The sequence below is a fragment of the Pelodiscus sinensis genome, chromosome 8 (assembly GCF_049634645.1).
Source record: "Pelodiscus sinensis isolate JC-2024 chromosome 8, ASM4963464v1, whole genome shotgun sequence".
NCBI lineage: Eukaryota > Metazoa > Chordata > Testudines > Trionychidae > Pelodiscus > Pelodiscus sinensis.
This window is the reverse complement of record NC_134718.1, coordinates 54,962,779-54,979,239: the sequence shown is the minus strand read 5'-3', so window position 1 is coordinate 54,979,239 and position 16,461 is coordinate 54,962,779. Positions and strand designations below refer to the sequence as shown.

The 16,461-nt window shown below is 43.6% G+C and overlaps 1 protein-coding gene across 1 annotated transcript in view; it reads right to left on the bottom strand.

Annotated features, from left to right (window-relative positions):
• The window catches only part of CPXM2 (carboxypeptidase X, M14 family member 2), a 187,572-nt gene extending 171,828 nt beyond the window's left edge, over positions 1–15,744 (bottom strand). Inside the window, exon 1 of the mRNA XM_006136104.4 lies at positions 15,681–15,744. Within this exon, the coding sequence (XP_006136166.2) occupies positions 15,681–15,739 (59 nt within the window). The 5' untranslated portion in view covers positions 15,740–15,744. The remainder of the gene's footprint in view (positions 1–15,680) is intronic.
• Positions 15,745–16,461: the final 717 nt, after the last annotated feature.

Below are 16,461 nucleotides of genomic sequence, written 5' to 3'. Positions count from 1 at the left end.
CTATTTAAACCAGCAGTGGGGCCAGAAAGCTGCTGGAACAACTGGGATCTACCTTACATAGAAGAGTGGATCATGTGCCTTTACAGCATAGCATTGCATGGTGATCTGGCTTTGCTCTTAACCTCTAATGTGTGGTTTTAATCTCCACTATGTCTCCTCCTCTGATCCCCTGGTAGTCTTGCCAGGGGCAGATGACTGTTTTGCAGGGCCCTGGGCAGCGTAACTCCGCGGGGCCCCCCCTTTGCCATGGCGCATGCGCCGTGACGCCATGCGCATGCGCGGTGGCACCATGGCGCATGCGCGGGGCTTTTTTAAGCACGGGGCCTGGGGCGGCCGCCCTGTTCACCCTGCCCTATATCCGCCCCTGATTCTTGCTGTTAATTCTGGTTCTGCCCATTAGGTTTGTCTGCCCACAACTTTGCCATGTCAAAAAGAAAGCTTTGAGGACATCTAAGTTTCCAGTCTCTGTTTTTATTTAATGAAGAGCAGGTCTTTGCTATATACTCTAGGCTTTCATAACACTTTGATTATGAAGAACAATCTTTGGAATCAGTATCTAAAGAAGGGTTGGGGAACCTTTTATGGGTCAGGGGCCACTGACCCACAGAAAAATCAGTCGGGAGGGGAGGCAGCAGGGGCTGGAGTGCCAGGGGCTGTATACAGGCAAGCCAGGGACCAATGCCTGGCACCCCAGGGGATATATCCAGGCAAGCCAGGGACTACATCTGCCCCTTGGGCCTTTGGTTCCCCACCCCTAATCTAGAATAATATAACTTTACTAAAAATCTACTTAAGGAAACCAGAATTTGGGGTGATATCCATCCTGGATAGCACCACAACCATTTCAGTGGAGTTCCAGCAAGGATAAATTGGGCCCCTTATGTTTGAAATTATTAGACTATATACTTTAATCTAATTGCCTGGCCAAATATGTAGCTCTCTTTAGGGAAAGGGAAGCATTTCTTTACTCCATATGGCACAATGGAAAAATAAACATCAATTTGAAAAGTCAAAGCAGTATGAGAGAAAAAGCAGCCAGCTTCATATCATGAAAAGTTAAGGAGAAGCTTATATTTTCAAAGAAAACTAAAACTAAGCACATGGTCTTTTAAAATAAAAATAAAATGTCATGTGGCATTTCAGTCCCCTACCACAAACGCCTAACATTTGCTTTAGAAAAGATAATGAACCAAGGAGTATTAATGCGCAGTAAAATATTGATAGGATTTTCACAAGCTAAATCAGTCATTTTGTTAGTTTCCTACCATACGCTCAATTTGTGAGAAGCTTTTATGTAGAGTGAGAGTGTAATGTGCATGCTTGCTATATTCATGGTTGTGTCACAGGAAGCCCTCACACAATGGGTAATTACGAAAGAATGGGCCTTTCGGAATTTCTTTATAGAATAAGACTAGCCCATGGGGGCAGAGTGAAATCTCTCTTGTGGCCTTGGGCCCCAGCCAGCCACTTCTAAAAAAATAATTTTCCTCTACACATTTAATGGGCCTTCCATAGTACTGTATTGAGTTAGATGTTCATCTAGATGTCTCATGAGATCTGCCCCCTCAAGGAACTGCATGGTTCTCCATATACACACTGATTGCTGTTTCTAATCATAGAATCATAGAAGATTAGGGTTGGAAGAGAATTCAGCAGGTCACCAGTCCAATCCCCCGCTCTAAGGACCAACTCCAACTAAATCATCCCAGCCATGCCTTTGTCAAGCTTGGCCTCAAAAACCTCTAAGGATGGAGATTCCATCACCTCATTGGAAACCCATTCCAGTGTTTCACCACCCTCCTAGTGAAATAGTTTTTCCTAATATCCAACCTAGACCTCCCCCACTGCAACTTGAGACCATTGCTCCTTGTTCTGTTATCTGCCTCCACTGAGAACAGCCTGGCTCCCTCCTCTTTGGGACCCCCCCCCCCTTCAAACATTTGAAAGCTACTTCACTCTTCTCTTCTGCAGACTGAGTAAGACCAGTTTCCTCTACCTCTCCTTAATCTTTCCTTGTGCCACAGCCCCCTTAATCACTTTTGTTGCCCTCCATTGGACTCTCTTCCATTTGTCCACAACTTTTCTGAAGTGGGGGCCCCAAAACTGGATGCAGTACTCCAGATGTGGCCTCGCCTGTGCTGAATAGAGGGGAATGGTTACTTCTCTCAATCCACTAACAAGGCTCTAAGTCTACAGTTTGTGAAAACTATAGTCCTCAACTTGGAGGGGCCTCCTGTGTCTATGATGAATGAGTCAACATGTCTATGATTTGGTGGCTATTTGTTGTGTTTGCCTCAGCAAACTACAGGCTCGCTTTTACACCTGCACAGTTTTGCACATGCATTAGTGGAGGCTGTGAAAACCTGGCTTCAACTATGTACTGCCTCTCTTCTTCGAGTAGCGAGCTAAAAATCACTTTCTGCTGACCATCTTCACTAATGCAACTGTGGACCTGCCTTTGGAATATACTCAACATTTAAACAGATACCAAAGCTGGAGTCTTCCCTCCTGGAGAAGAGCACATTTTTCATACTGCAAGGCTAGAGGCTTGAATCACTGGCTACCGACTAACATCTGGGGTATCAGCTGTTTGACAAGGAGAAGCATTGTAGGTTACTGTAACCTGGGCTAATCTCCCTTGTTTAAATTTTACATTTCTGAAATGAATAATGGCTCAGACTGGATTTGCTGTGTCCCATGTTATGGCATTTAACCTAGAGGCTTACTTTTTTATTGAATTCTTATTGCTCCTCAGACTACTTTTATTACTAATGTGTCATATAAATGCATTTTAGGAATATTATTAAGCCTACCTACAAAAATAGGATATACCATCACCAAGCCCCCTTAAGGAATTGTCATGATTATGAGGGTTAGCCAACAGCCTGAGGACTAAGGGATTAACTATACCTAACTCAGGGTATGTCTACACTACCACCCTAGTTCAAACTAGGGTGGTAATATAGGCAACCGGAGTTGCAAATGAAGCCCGGGATTTGAATTTCCCGGGCTTCATTTGCATATTGCCGGGCGCCGCCATTTTTAAATGTCCGCTAGTGCGGACTCCGTGCCCCGCGGCTACACGCGGCATGGACTAGGTAGTTCGGATTAGGCTTGCTATTCCGAACTACCATTAATCCTCATGGAACGAGGAGTAACGGTAGTTCAGAATAGGAAGCCTAATCCGAACTACCTAGTCCGTGCCGCATGTAGCCGCGGGGCACGGAGTCCGCACTAGCGGACATTTAAAAATGGCGGCGCCCGGCAATATGCAAATGAAGCCCGGGAAATTCAAATCCTGGGCTTCATTTGCAACTCCGGTTGCCTACATTACCACCCTAGTTCGAACTAGGGTGGTAATGTAGACATACCCTCAGGTAGAGTTAGCCAATAGGAATGTAGGTAGGAATCTCAAACTAGGACAAAGGAATTTTAGGGTTTCCCTCCTTTGTCTCTGAGTAGTTTCTCTCCAGCTATTGAAGGGGGCAGGATGTCTCCCTCTAAGAAAATATTCTTCACAGTCTGTAAGTAGGATAAAGTTTAGATAAATCCATTATGTTTTATTGTTTTATGGTTTGGGAAATTGGATCTGATCTGTGCATTTAAAAATGGGTTTTGCTCTCCTTTGTAACTAAGTTCCTGGCCCATGGTAAATTTCTCCTCTATGAATATATTATTTTGTTACTGTTTCATCTAATCATTATGCTTGCAACAGGAATTTTGTGGTGATAATAAAAGTTCTTTCTCTTTTCTTTTTATTAACCTGGTATTGGTTAATTTTTGTGTCCTGGTTTATACTTTAGGGGTGAGATTTCCCAAGTAGTCTCTCCCTGGATGCTTTATTAATATTTGGGTGGTGGCAGTGATGTTTTATTCCCAAAATCTAAGTTTTTAAGATTTTGGGGGGAAGTTTTATACCAAAGCCTAGTAGATAAGGTTTTGGGGTACTTTTGCTGTTTCCCACTTTTGCATTTATCGTGCCAGAGTGGGGAAGGAGCCATGACAGGACTATTTATATGAGGAGACCCCAGGAGAAAAAAAGCAAACACCATAATTATGGAAGCACTAGTTTAATAGCAATGTCCATGTGCAGGAAGCCCTGGAAACCAATGCTTTGAAAAGGGTGTGATACCCACAAAAGAAAATCTACTACAGGGGTGTGGCAAGGAAGAGGGAGAGAATACTAGGAGCTCCCCATGCCATGTCTAGGTATACAAGATGGCAAAAAATTCATCAGTGATTACAGACCCCGCTCTATTCTAGTAGATCCATGTGTTCCAAATGTCAGAAATAAGAACATAAGAAAGGCCATACATGGTCAGACAAATGGGCCATCTACTAGCCCACTATCCTGTCTTCTGACAGTGGCCAAAGCCAGATTACCCAAAGGGAGTAAACAGAACAGGTAATCAAAGTGATCCCTCTCCTGTCATCCATTTCCAGCCTCTGATAAACAGAGTCTAGGGAAACTATTCCTACCCATCTTGGCTAATAAGTATTGATAGCCCTAACCTCCATGAATGTATCTAGTTCTTTTTTGAACCCTGTTAAAAGTCCTGGTCTTCACAACATCCTCTGGCAAGGAGTTCCATAGGTTGACTGTGTGAAGAAAAACTTCTTTTTTTAAACCAGCTATCTATTAATTTCATTTGGTGACTCCCGGTTCTTATGTTATGAGAACAAGTAAATTTGTCCTTATTCACTTTCTTCACTATCATGATTGTATAGACCTCTATCATATCCACCCCTGTAGCTTTATCTTTTCTAAGTCCCAGTCTTTTTAATTCTTCTTCATATGGCCCCCATTCCAAATCCCTGATAATTCTTGTTGCCCTTTTCTGAACCTTTTCCAATGCCAATATATGTTGGGGAGGGAAGAAAGAGGTTGAGCCCTAATCTATACTCCAAACTTATGTCACTATAACTATACCAGAAAATTCACACCCCTGTGCAACATAGTTACACTGACTTAACCCCCAGTGTAGACAGTGCTAGGTTGCTGGGAGGGCTTATTCTATCAACATAGCTCCTGCCTGTCAAGGAGTTGGAGTACACTGAGAAAAGAAGCTAGTGTTGTCATTAAGTGCTATAGCTGTGCTGCTGCAGTGCTGTCAGGCGAGACAATCCCTGAGTGTGGGGCCATTGCTTTGCCTCTACTCCATGTAACAACCACAGAGCTGGTGGGATGTGTAACCTCAAGGTGTAATTGCCGTGTCAGTGGGCACAGCTTGGGAATCCCTCGGAGAGGTCTGAGCAAATCACACAGAATTCCCCCAGGCACTCCAGCTGCTGTGTCTGGTGGTGCCTGGGGCACTAGCTATTCTAGCCCACAGCCATCAGAGATCTGAAGCATGGAAAGCTGTAAAACACTTACATTTAAGCCAGGACAAATATAGAAAAACAACATGAAGCTGGAAATTCATTAAGATCACTATTAAACTCATTTTAACAAAAATGCTTAGCCAAGGTGTAGGCTCATTTCCTGGAAAAGTCTTGCAGGTTCCTACTTCAAGTTTCTCAGTTTGATTCTGATCCTGCACAATGCTGGAGCATCCACAATTTCTATGGTCTTTGGGAGAAGAAGGAACTCAGCATCTCTCCAGATGAGTCCCTCAGTCCTGATGTTATGCTTTCGCTGCAGTTTTTACCCTGCAGGCAGATTCTGACAATCTGTCTGTCAGCCCATCAGTTCGGAATAGTTTATCATTATTAGTAGTGTAAATATCATGAGCTCATTGGCTACAATGCCAGAAGGCCCCAGGGACCCTTCTGGAGTTGGGCAGTACAGTAGAAACTAGCACTCTTGTCACAAAAGAGCAGCATTATAGTCATATAGAGTTTATCAGGCTTTGTTCATTGCTAGCCTTAATGCCCCTATATTAATACACAACTGGCAATACTTTGTTTTAACCCATTTGGAAGCTTTCTGCAAAATAAGAAAAAAAAGTAGGTCTTCCAACCTGTTCCCCCGCTAATAACAGTCCTCACAGTTGTAAGGGTCAAATTCTGAGCAGTTAGCACAGAGGAGAGCAGGTGATAGCTGTTATTCTCAACCAGCCCTATGGTAATTTAGAGCAGCCTAAAGGCTGTTGTAATTTATGCTGCTGTGGTCATGAAGGAAAATTAGTGGCCTGTAACTGACCTCTGCCTTGCACCCTCATTATTCTCCTTACTCCTCCAAATAGCATCCTATGGGTATGTCTACACTACCCCGCTAGTTCGAACTAGAGGGGTAATGTAGGCATACCGCAATTGCAAATGAAGCCCGGGATTTGAATTTCCCGGGCTTCATTTGCATAAGCGGGGCGCCGCCATTTTTAAATCCCCGCTCATTCAAACCCCGTGCCGTGCGGCTACACGCGGCACGCACTAGGTAGGTGTACCGAGGTGTACCGGTAGTTCGGAATAGGAATCCTAGTCCGAACTACCTAGTTCGAGCCCCGTGTAGCCGTGCTGCACGGGGTTCAAACCAGCGGGGTTTTAAAAATGGTGGCTCCCCGCTTATGCAAATGAAGCCCGGGAAATTCAAATCCCGGGCTTCATTTGCAAGTGCGGTATGCCTACATAACCCCGCTAGTTCGAACTAGCGGGGTAGTGTAGACATACCCTTAGATATCAGGCTGAAGGGTAGTTAGTACAAGAGCTAGCTTTGCTCACTCGGGGTACGGTTAAACTACAAGTTTTTGTCGGAAAAAAGTATGCAAAATACGCTCTGCATTTGTGTACCTTTTTCCGATTCTTTTGTTGGAAGAGGCATCTACACTGGACCAAATGTCGGAAAAAAAGCCCCCTTCTTCCTCGTAGAACAAAGAATACAAGGGCTTCCGAAAGAGTGCATTTGCTTTTCTTCAAAAAAAGCAAAAGAACAAACGTGATCCCTGGACACGGCGGAGTTTTTTTGGGATACCAGAGGTATTCAAAAAAAAACCATGCAGTCTAGCCATACTCTTTATAGCCTTCAAGAGGTCCACTCTTGCCAGAGGAATTTTTAAATGGGTAGCTGCAACCAGATTCTACTAAAATGGAGTACTTCTCAAATGGAGCAAAAGAGGATGAAGCCAATGTAAAGAACCTCAGATAGCTATTTTGCTATTTTTATAGGTATGATCTAATATAATAGTAACACTGTGGCTGGTACAGAAAGGATTCTGATTCTCCTCGTAATCGGCTCTAATGTGAAATCTTGATGAAGCAGATTCCACTGATGTCCAGAAGGGAAATACTGATTGTTTTTATATTTATGTATACTTTGATTTTGTTTATGGGTTAGATTATATTTTAACTATAAAATCTTGTATAAGAGTCGGTTAATGAGAGGTCTTCATAAATTAATGACTGCACAGGGACTCTTTATTCTTAGCCCTATATGCCCACTCATCCCCAAACTAAACTGATCAGTCAACAAATTGGAAAAACAAAGAAAATGGAAGTCTTTAATGTCCTACAAATGGCATATAGGTGTATTAACACATTTACTGGTGGGCTGAATGGTCCAAAATCTTTACAAACAAGAATTCTCCATACAGGAGAAAATTGTAACTTGGAGTGACAGCTGATCACATTTCTTTTCAAATTTCAAGTATGACTGGATTTTTTTTAATCAAAATTCAATTTTTCAATGGAAGCCCCCTTACATTTGCAATAAAAACATTAATAGATATGCAAAAGCAACAAGGAAGCCTGTGGCACCTTATAGACTAACAGATGGATTGGAGCATAAGCTTTCGTGGGCAAAGACCCACTTCATCAGATGCATATAATGACACCTGCCTCCGGAAATTTCCACTACCATGCATCTGACGAAGTGGGTCTTTGCATGAAGCAGAAATTTCCAGAGGCAGGTGCCACTATATGCATCTGATGAAGTGGGTCTTTGGCCACGAAAGCTTATTCTCCAATACATCTGTTAGTCTATAAGGGTATGTCTACACTACCCTCCTAGTTCGAACTAGGGTGGTAATGTAGGCATACCGCACTTGCAAATGAAGCCAGGATTTGAATTTCCCGGGCTTCATTTGCATAAGCCGGGCACCGCCATTTTTAAATCCCGGCTCGTTCGAACCCTCGAGGAGTAACGGTAGTTCGGACTAGGAAGCCTAGTCCGAACTACCTAGTCCATGCCGCGTGTAGCCGCGCGGCACGGGGTTCGAACGAGCCGGGATTTAAAAATGGCGGCGCCCGGCTTATGCAAATGAAGCCCGGGAAATTCAAATCCCGGGCTTCATTTGCAAGTGGGGTATGCCTACATTACCCTCCTAGTTCGAACTAGGAGGGTAGTGTAGACATACCCTAAGGTGCCACAGGACTCCTTGTCGCTTTTGCAGATCCAGACTAACACAGCTAACCCTCTAATAATTAATAGATATGTTAACTAGCTAAAAACCTTGTTGGAAGGTTCTGAGAATTAAAAACTTGAGACAATTTAAAAAGTAAATACTTTCAAAAAATTGCCAGGAAATGTTGTACAACCTTTTTACTGGCAGTGAGGAAAAATGTAATTTTGTGTGTTATTTCATTGCTGATTTATCCCATACACATGTATTCTTGCCATTAAAAGGAAATATAGAAAATATCAATACTGTTCTCATTGCTTATGACCTATATTATAGAAGGGCAGCAAACTTGCTATAATGAAGACCAAGTTTCTGTTTAAAGGTTAGCTCTTCAAAATGCTGTAAAATCCACATGGTTACTTGGATTGCCTTGAAATTTGATGTGCCGTTTTGGAAGGGGAGTGTAATGCTCTGCTAACAGGCTAAATTTGGTGCCATTTGATCAATAGGTTCCCAAGATACCACCCCCAGGCTGTGTCTAGACTATACCTCCCTGTCAACAGAGAGGTGCAGATTAGGCACGTTGAAATTGCTAATAAGCAGCGATTTAAATATCCAGCACTTCATTAGCATAAACATGGCCATCACTTTTTTTCGAAACTGAGCTTTTTTGAAAGAAAAAAAAAGGCAGTCTAGACGCAGATCTGTCGAAAATAAATCCTTTTGCAACAGATCCTGTAAACCTCATTTTTTGAGGAATACAGGATCTGTCGAAAAAGGGTTTATTTTCGACAGATCTGCGTCTAGACTGCCGGTTTTTTTTTTTTTAAATCTCCGTTTTGAAAAAAGCAGCGGCCATGCTTAAGCTAATGAAGTGCGGGATATTTAAATCTCTGCTTCATTAGCAATTTCTACGTGTTTGATTTGCATCCCTCTGTCGACAGAGGGATGCAGTCTAGACATAACCCCAGAAAAACAGCTTTTCTCAAAGTAGAGAGATTGGCAATATATTTTACTCATGTATTGCATAAGCAAAGGCTTGGATCACTGCACATGAATGTATAGCCCTCAAGAGTTACCCCAACAATGTGCATAGGGACACAAGCCCTTTGGGGAAAATTAGATTACACAGTTATTGGAATAAGATTTTGCATCCCCCCTCCTCCTTGCAGAGGCTCATGCACTAAGTGATGTGCTAAAGAATTATACCAAGCATATGGAGTGAAAGAAGTTAATTATCTGGTAAACAATCTCTTTATTAAAGGAGCTGGGTGTTCTCTGATGAACTGGCATAGTCAGGAGCTCTGAGTTTCTCCATAGGCATTCTGAGTGCAAAGCCAATGAAGGACAGAAAGCTGAAACTAAATAACCACCCTGCTCCAAGGCTGTCTTTATGATTCCTACAGTAGGAAGTATAATCTGAGTGCAGAGGAATAGTCAGAAGGGGCTGATACTATTCTTTTTAAGAAAAATAAACTACACTTCCAAATGCTTCTTAGGAGGGGAGGGTGGTTGGGATAAAAAAAATATGTGGGAATGAGAGGGAAGGGCTATGGGATCAGGAAATGGGGAGAAACTAGGACCACAGGATAGAGATGGGTGCTAGGAGTGGGGACATAGGGAAGAATGATAGTACAGCTTGTGGGAGAATAATGGCAGGGGTACGTCAGGCCCACATTCCCTTCTTGTGTGTGTCCCATGATCTGGGGGACTCCCAGCCTGCCTACAGGGAAGGGATGCTTCCTTACCCACCTCAGATAAATCAGGTTCTTGATGGGAATGGGCTTCAAAGCTCCTCAGCTTTGAAACCCCTCTCTGTGAGAAGGGATCTGGGAGTCCCTGTTCCCCAGTGATGTCTGAACTCCACTTCTTTCCCATGTACGTGCCAAGCTTTGGGGGTCCCTGCTAATCTGTGGAGTGTAGCCTCCTTTCTCTGTCCCTCCTGATGAGAGTCAGATTCCGGAAGGGGGCTTCCCTGTCCATTTCTGAGGCCCACTCCCTTGCCCCTTCAGATGATCTAGGACAGTGCTTGAGCCCTCAAGCAAGAAGTGCCAGAACGCTCTCCCCCCTTGGAGCCCTGCTGACTTAGGACTGGGTCCTGGCTTAGGAAAAGGAGAAAAAAAGAGGAGGAAAGACAACTCACTCTCTACTATTCAATGCTACTACCCTGAACACAGCAACTTCAGCTGGAGTATAGGCAAATAATCCCCAGTGGCTAGTGCCAGCTCAGGACAAGTGGCATTAGGGTTGTGTAGTTGTTTTCCTTCATTCTGTATTTCTTGGTTTTCAGAAGGCTGAGTTTTGCTGAAGAGGATGTTCTGGAAGGTCACAAAGTATCACTGGGCAACCTTAACTCTTGCATTAGTGAATATTTTTGCCATGTAATAATCTACTATTGTCTACAAAAAATCAGTGGGAAAGAAAATAACAGTCCTAGAAGAAATAGCATAAGTACCTTTTGACACAAGGTCAGGCATCTCAAAAATGGAAAATATGTTCTGGCATGAAGCTATGAATAGCTATAGTCCAATATTGATACTGTTTATAACATAGCAGGTTATCAAATAACTACAGGCAGTCCCCGAGTTACGCGGATCCGACTTATGTCGGATCCGCAGTTACGAATGGGGTTTTTCTCGCCCCGGAGGACGGGAGCGGCGGGACCCCCAGATGCGCCGCAGTCCGGCCGTCCGCCTCTGGGACGAGAAAAGCTGCTCCGCGTCTCCCTAGTCTGCTGGGGGGGGAGCCCCCCCAGCAGATCAGGGAGACGCTGAGCAAAGCTGCAGAGCACGCGAGCAGCGGGACAGCCGCGGCACGTCTGGGCTATCCCGCTGCCCATGCGTCTCCCTAGTCTGCTGGAGACCAGCAGACCAGGGAGACGCGGAGCAAAGCCGCGGAGGACCTGGGCGGTGGGAACGCGATGTGTCTCGGTCCGCCGCCCACTTCTCCTTGGTCTGCTGGGGGGGGGGCGCAGCTAGCACGCTCCCCCCCCCCCCAGTAGACCAGGCTTTTCTCCGGACGCCTGTGGTAGAGCAGCTGGGGCGCTGCCGGTTGGTCCCGCAGCGCCACTCTGGGCACTACTGGACCAACCCGGCAGCACCCCAGCTGCTCTGCCCCAGGCGTCCTGATTCAGCCGCTGCTGGTCAGTTTCAGCAGCGGCTGAATCAGGACGCCTGGGGCAGAGCAGCTTGGGTGCTGCTGGGTTGGTCCAGTAGCGCCCAGAGCGGTGCTACTGGAGCAACCCAGCAGCACCCCAGCTGCTCTGCCCCAGGCGTCCCCAAGTCAGCCGCTGCTGAAACTGACCAGCGCTGACTACAGGAAGCCCGAGGCAGAGTTGCTCTGCCCCGGGCTTCCTGGAATCAGCTGCTGATCAGTTTCAGCAGCAGCTGACTTGGGGACGCCTGAGGTTCTTAAGTTGAATCTGTATGTAAGAACTGGCGTCCAGATTCAGCCTGTTGAAACTGATCAGCGGCTGATTCCAGGAAGCCCGGGGCGGAGCAACTCTGCCTCGGGCTTCCTGTAGTCAGCCACTGGTCAGTTTCAGCAGCGGCTGAATCTGGATGCCAGTTCCGACTTACATACAGATTCAACTTAAGAACAAACCTATAGTCCCTATCTTGTACATAACCCGGGGACTGCCTGTATTGTAAGAATCATTTAACCATCCCAATATTGAGCAACTATAACCAAATTAAAACCCAGACTCTCTAACTTTTTTCTTATAAAAACTCCTCTTCCTGTTTAGCTGCCAAAAATGTGCTGGTTTCATTATATTGGAAAAAATACATGCTACCCTCAAATGACTCAGACTCTTGCCGGATAAAATAATGTTTTGTCTGCCCTCATGTTAGTTAGATCACATCTCAATAAATGACACCATCTGCAATGTGCTTTACATGACTTATTGGGGAGCATGTTTCAGGATATCAAAAATCTTTCTTTAAAAAAACAAACATGATAGAGTCTGCTATTCATCTCCAGATGATAGGAATGAAACACTGAAAGTTTTCAATAATGTAAGATATGCGGGGAGTGGGGGGTGGGGGTGTTGGATTCTTGTTGCTAATTCCCAGACTAACACCTCTGGGGGAGCCACATGGACTTGAAAGGTTCTAGCCACCTGTGGGGAAGAACAAATTCAGCTTCTAAGATTAATTCCATGAACTACCAGATGCAGCTAATCAAATCCATGAGTTCCAAACTTTCCTGTGCTCATAAGATCCAAAGGTGTGTTTAACCCTATAATTATTCTCTATTACATAGTAGAAACTATTTACTCTTAAAAAAAGGGCCTTTGGGGGGGGCGGAAATCCACTTCAAATGGTAGGACAACAGTGATTTATACACAAAGACACTCTCTTTATAAGTTTCATCAGACCTACATCTGCTTGATTCTCTTCTCACACTAATTTTATACCAATGTAACTTCAGTGGTGTTACTCCTCATCTCTACCAGTATGAGGTTTTTCTAAATCATTCACCCTTCAATCTGAGACAATATCCCAAAGATGGCTTCTCTGGCAGGCTGATCAGAAATAGATTGACCACATCTGCAGAACCTTGACAGACATTCAAATGTGTCTTGCTGGTGGAAGTTGCCACATGCTCCGTGGGGGCTTTGGTGACAGATATCTACAGAGTTCTTCAAACAAAGTGTAGAAACACAAGCAAGATCAGCTTGGTGAAGAAGATGCCAGAAGACATACCCCAGCCAAAATAGTTCTGATCCATGACCATTCATTACTCATAAATCTCACATGGAGCTTAAGGCTTTATGAGACTGTCGTGCACTGGGGTTGCAGCATGATGCAATCCACACACACCCTATCCTACTCCATCTCAGCCCATGCTTGCAGCTTGGCAATAAGCCTATTTTAAGATCTTCTGCAGCAGATATTTCGGTCTGTGGGCCCAAGAAGCAGCCACTGCCCTTCTTCATCCTCTCAAGAGGCATACCTGCCTCTGGATTGTCATTAACAAGGTTTTACATTTTTCCTCTGGGCCAGTGCACAGAAGATTCAGATCTTCTTCCTACACTATTCCAGGGATACTGTCGGGCTTCTATAGCATTGTTGACCTTTCCTAGATCCTACAGCAATGGGTGAATATCACCCAAAGCCAAACATTTTTTAATATTGTGTTTCAAGCCACGTGGCTTTACCTTTTATCAAGGTGACTTAGGATCCAAGACATCTCATCATTAAAGATGGAAGAGAATGTCTGGGCTGCCCTCTAATCTCCTCTGACACAGAGCCAATTATTATGTCTATTCTCTCCAGAGAATGCAATCTTATTGAGTCAGAAAAGCTACTATTTATTTCAGGGAATAAGAAATACTGCTGAGTTGTAAATTGCATAAGGAGAACATAGGGTATCTCTCTGTACAGAATTATTGTTATCAAATCCTATACCATCCCCACATCCATAATTACTCTTCCTTTTAAGGGCTATAGATTATTAACCAAATTCAGAAGTAACGTTAAAGGTGATATCTGTAAAGACTCCATTACTGTAAATTAAATTCTCACTTTGACTTCTCTATATGATTAGTAGAGTCATTCTACGAGAGTCTGTGTGGGTATAAATTACAAGGTGAGGAAACAAAAGAATATGTAACAGGTGTAAATGAAAATAGGATGGCAATTACATTGTTGTCTTTCAGCTGTTATGTAACCCACACACCTATTGAGTGTCCCATCTGGAGGCAAAAAAACTAGGGATGTGAAGGACTAGTCGACTATCTGATAAGCAAATGCTTATCGGATAGTTGACAGGATAGTCGACCAGTCGCTGTTGGCCACGAAATCCATTGGTCACTGAAAAATAAACTGATTAATGTTAGATTATGGTTCCTCATTAAAACAAAATCACAAAAGTAAAGGATCTTCAGCTCTCTCTAGTGCTAATGATTAATAATAGTATAAATGAAACAAATAATTTTATTTTTATGAAGAAAATACCTCCCAAGTTTTCAGTAGTACTTAAGAGATTTTTTAATGGATTTTCTTTTTCTTTTTTTTTTTAATTTTGACAATTATGGGTTTTTTTTCCTAAAATAAATATCAGTGGAGAAAAAGGGGGGAATACATTATGCATCTAGTGCTTTAATGAGCGTTAATATAATTATTTTCTTCCCAGGTGAGAGTATTAACAAGAATGTAATTTTATACTCGGCTACATGTCAAGAGCTGAAGATTTATCTTCCTTTTGAAAATAATTACTACTTCAGTAATACTGTAATTACTAGAACACTAAGTGTTGTAGTAATTCAAAAATACAGCTTCCTTACCACTCCACTGATCTATTTTACTAACCAACATCTGTGGGGTTAACCATGATATTGACCACAAATGGGAAAATCTAATTCTGCATGTGTTAGAAGAAGTGGACACAGTTCTCGTCCAAAAGGCCCTACAACTGTAAGCAGCAAACACAACGGCCTAATTCCCATTAGTAAGCCCCATGCACAGTAGTATTAACAGGATCAAGCCCTAAGCGTCAAAGAGGTTGGACAACAAAAACCCATCCTCCTGTAGAGGCTTTGGGCCCAAATTTTTATATTCTGACTCCAAAGGCATCTCTACAGTAGCAAAAAGCTCGACTGTCTAGAGGTCGATCTTCTAGTGTTTGATTTAGCAGGTCTATTGAAGACCCATAAATTGAACACTGAGGGCAGCCCCCGCTGGAAACCAGGACTCTATTGGCTTCCCACTGTGTAGATGCTGCCATGACTCAGCTTAAAGGAAGCCATCCTGGAGTGGCATACCTTAAACCAACCTAGTCTAGCCCAGGCCTATTCAGTAACGTCACTGAGATTAATGGAACCAGTTGCAATTCTGTCGAGTCAGCAGGAGAAAGGGCTCTAACCCAAAGTGCCAAACTATATCAAAATTCAGAACAAGTGGTCCACAAAGAAAAATCCTGGGTTCTCAAAATCATCCCACCGCTATGCCACCATGCCAAGGATTTTTCCCCACTCTGGCACGATAAATGCAGAAGTGGGGGCCTGCAAAGCTTTATCTTTCCAGGCTGTCGTATAAAGCTTCCCCACAAAATCTTAAAAACCTAGGTTTGGGGGATAAAAATCTGCTGCCACCACCCAAGTAATGGTAAGAAAACCAGGGAAGAGATCACTTGGGAAATCTCAGCCCTAAAGTAAAACCAGAACACAAAAATGAACCAATACCTGGTTAATAAAAAAGAAAGAACTTTTGTTATCACCACAATACTCCTGTTACAAGCATAGTGTGTAGATGGAAAAGTCACCAATGAATAAACTCATGAGGAATTTCACCATGGGCCAAAACTTAGTTGCAATAGAGAGGAAAATCCATTTCTAAAAGCACAGACATCAGATTTCCATTCCCAAACAATAAAACGGATTTATCTAAACTTTATCCTACTTACAGATACTGTAGTAAAGAGTCTTTTCTTGGAGAGAGAGACATGTCGCTCTCCCTCAGCATCTGGAGAGAAATTGCCCGGAGACAAAGGAAGGAAAAACCCAAAAATTCCTTTGTCCCAGTTTGAAATCCCTATCTGCATTTTTATTGGCTGACTGCTACCTGGTTAGGCAAGGGACACAGTTAACCCCTTAGTCTCCAGGCTGCTGGCCATCCCTCATGGTCACGACAAACCAGTTGCAGTTCTATCGAGTCGGCAGGAGTAAGGGCTCCAAACCAAAGTGCCAAACTACATCAAAATTCAGAACAAGTGGTCAACAAAGAGCCCTATAAGAATGCCCATTTGCATGACAGAAAATAGACAATTAAATATTATTGATAATTGACATAATGATTAATAATAGTATAAATGAAACATTATACTCACAGACTTTATTTAATGGGACTTCAGCTGCTGCATCTTTTCACACATTTCTTTGAAGTTGACATCATGACTGGTCAAATCCAACTTCATGCATGCATTCAGACTGTCTTCTGTCAATCTTATGGCAAGGGGCTGGTGATGTGGGAGTGCAGGAGTCTGGGTTAGGTGTCCGAGGGGCTCAGTGCAGTAGATTCGGGTGTGTAGAGTTGCAGGAGTGTTATGGCAGGGATCTGGCGATGTGGGAGTGCAGGAGTCTGGGGATGTGGCAGTATGAGGGGCTCAGGGCAGGAGGTTCAGGTGTATGATGGGCTCAGGGTTGGTGTGTGAGTGCAGTAGTGTTATGACACTACAGCCAGATGAG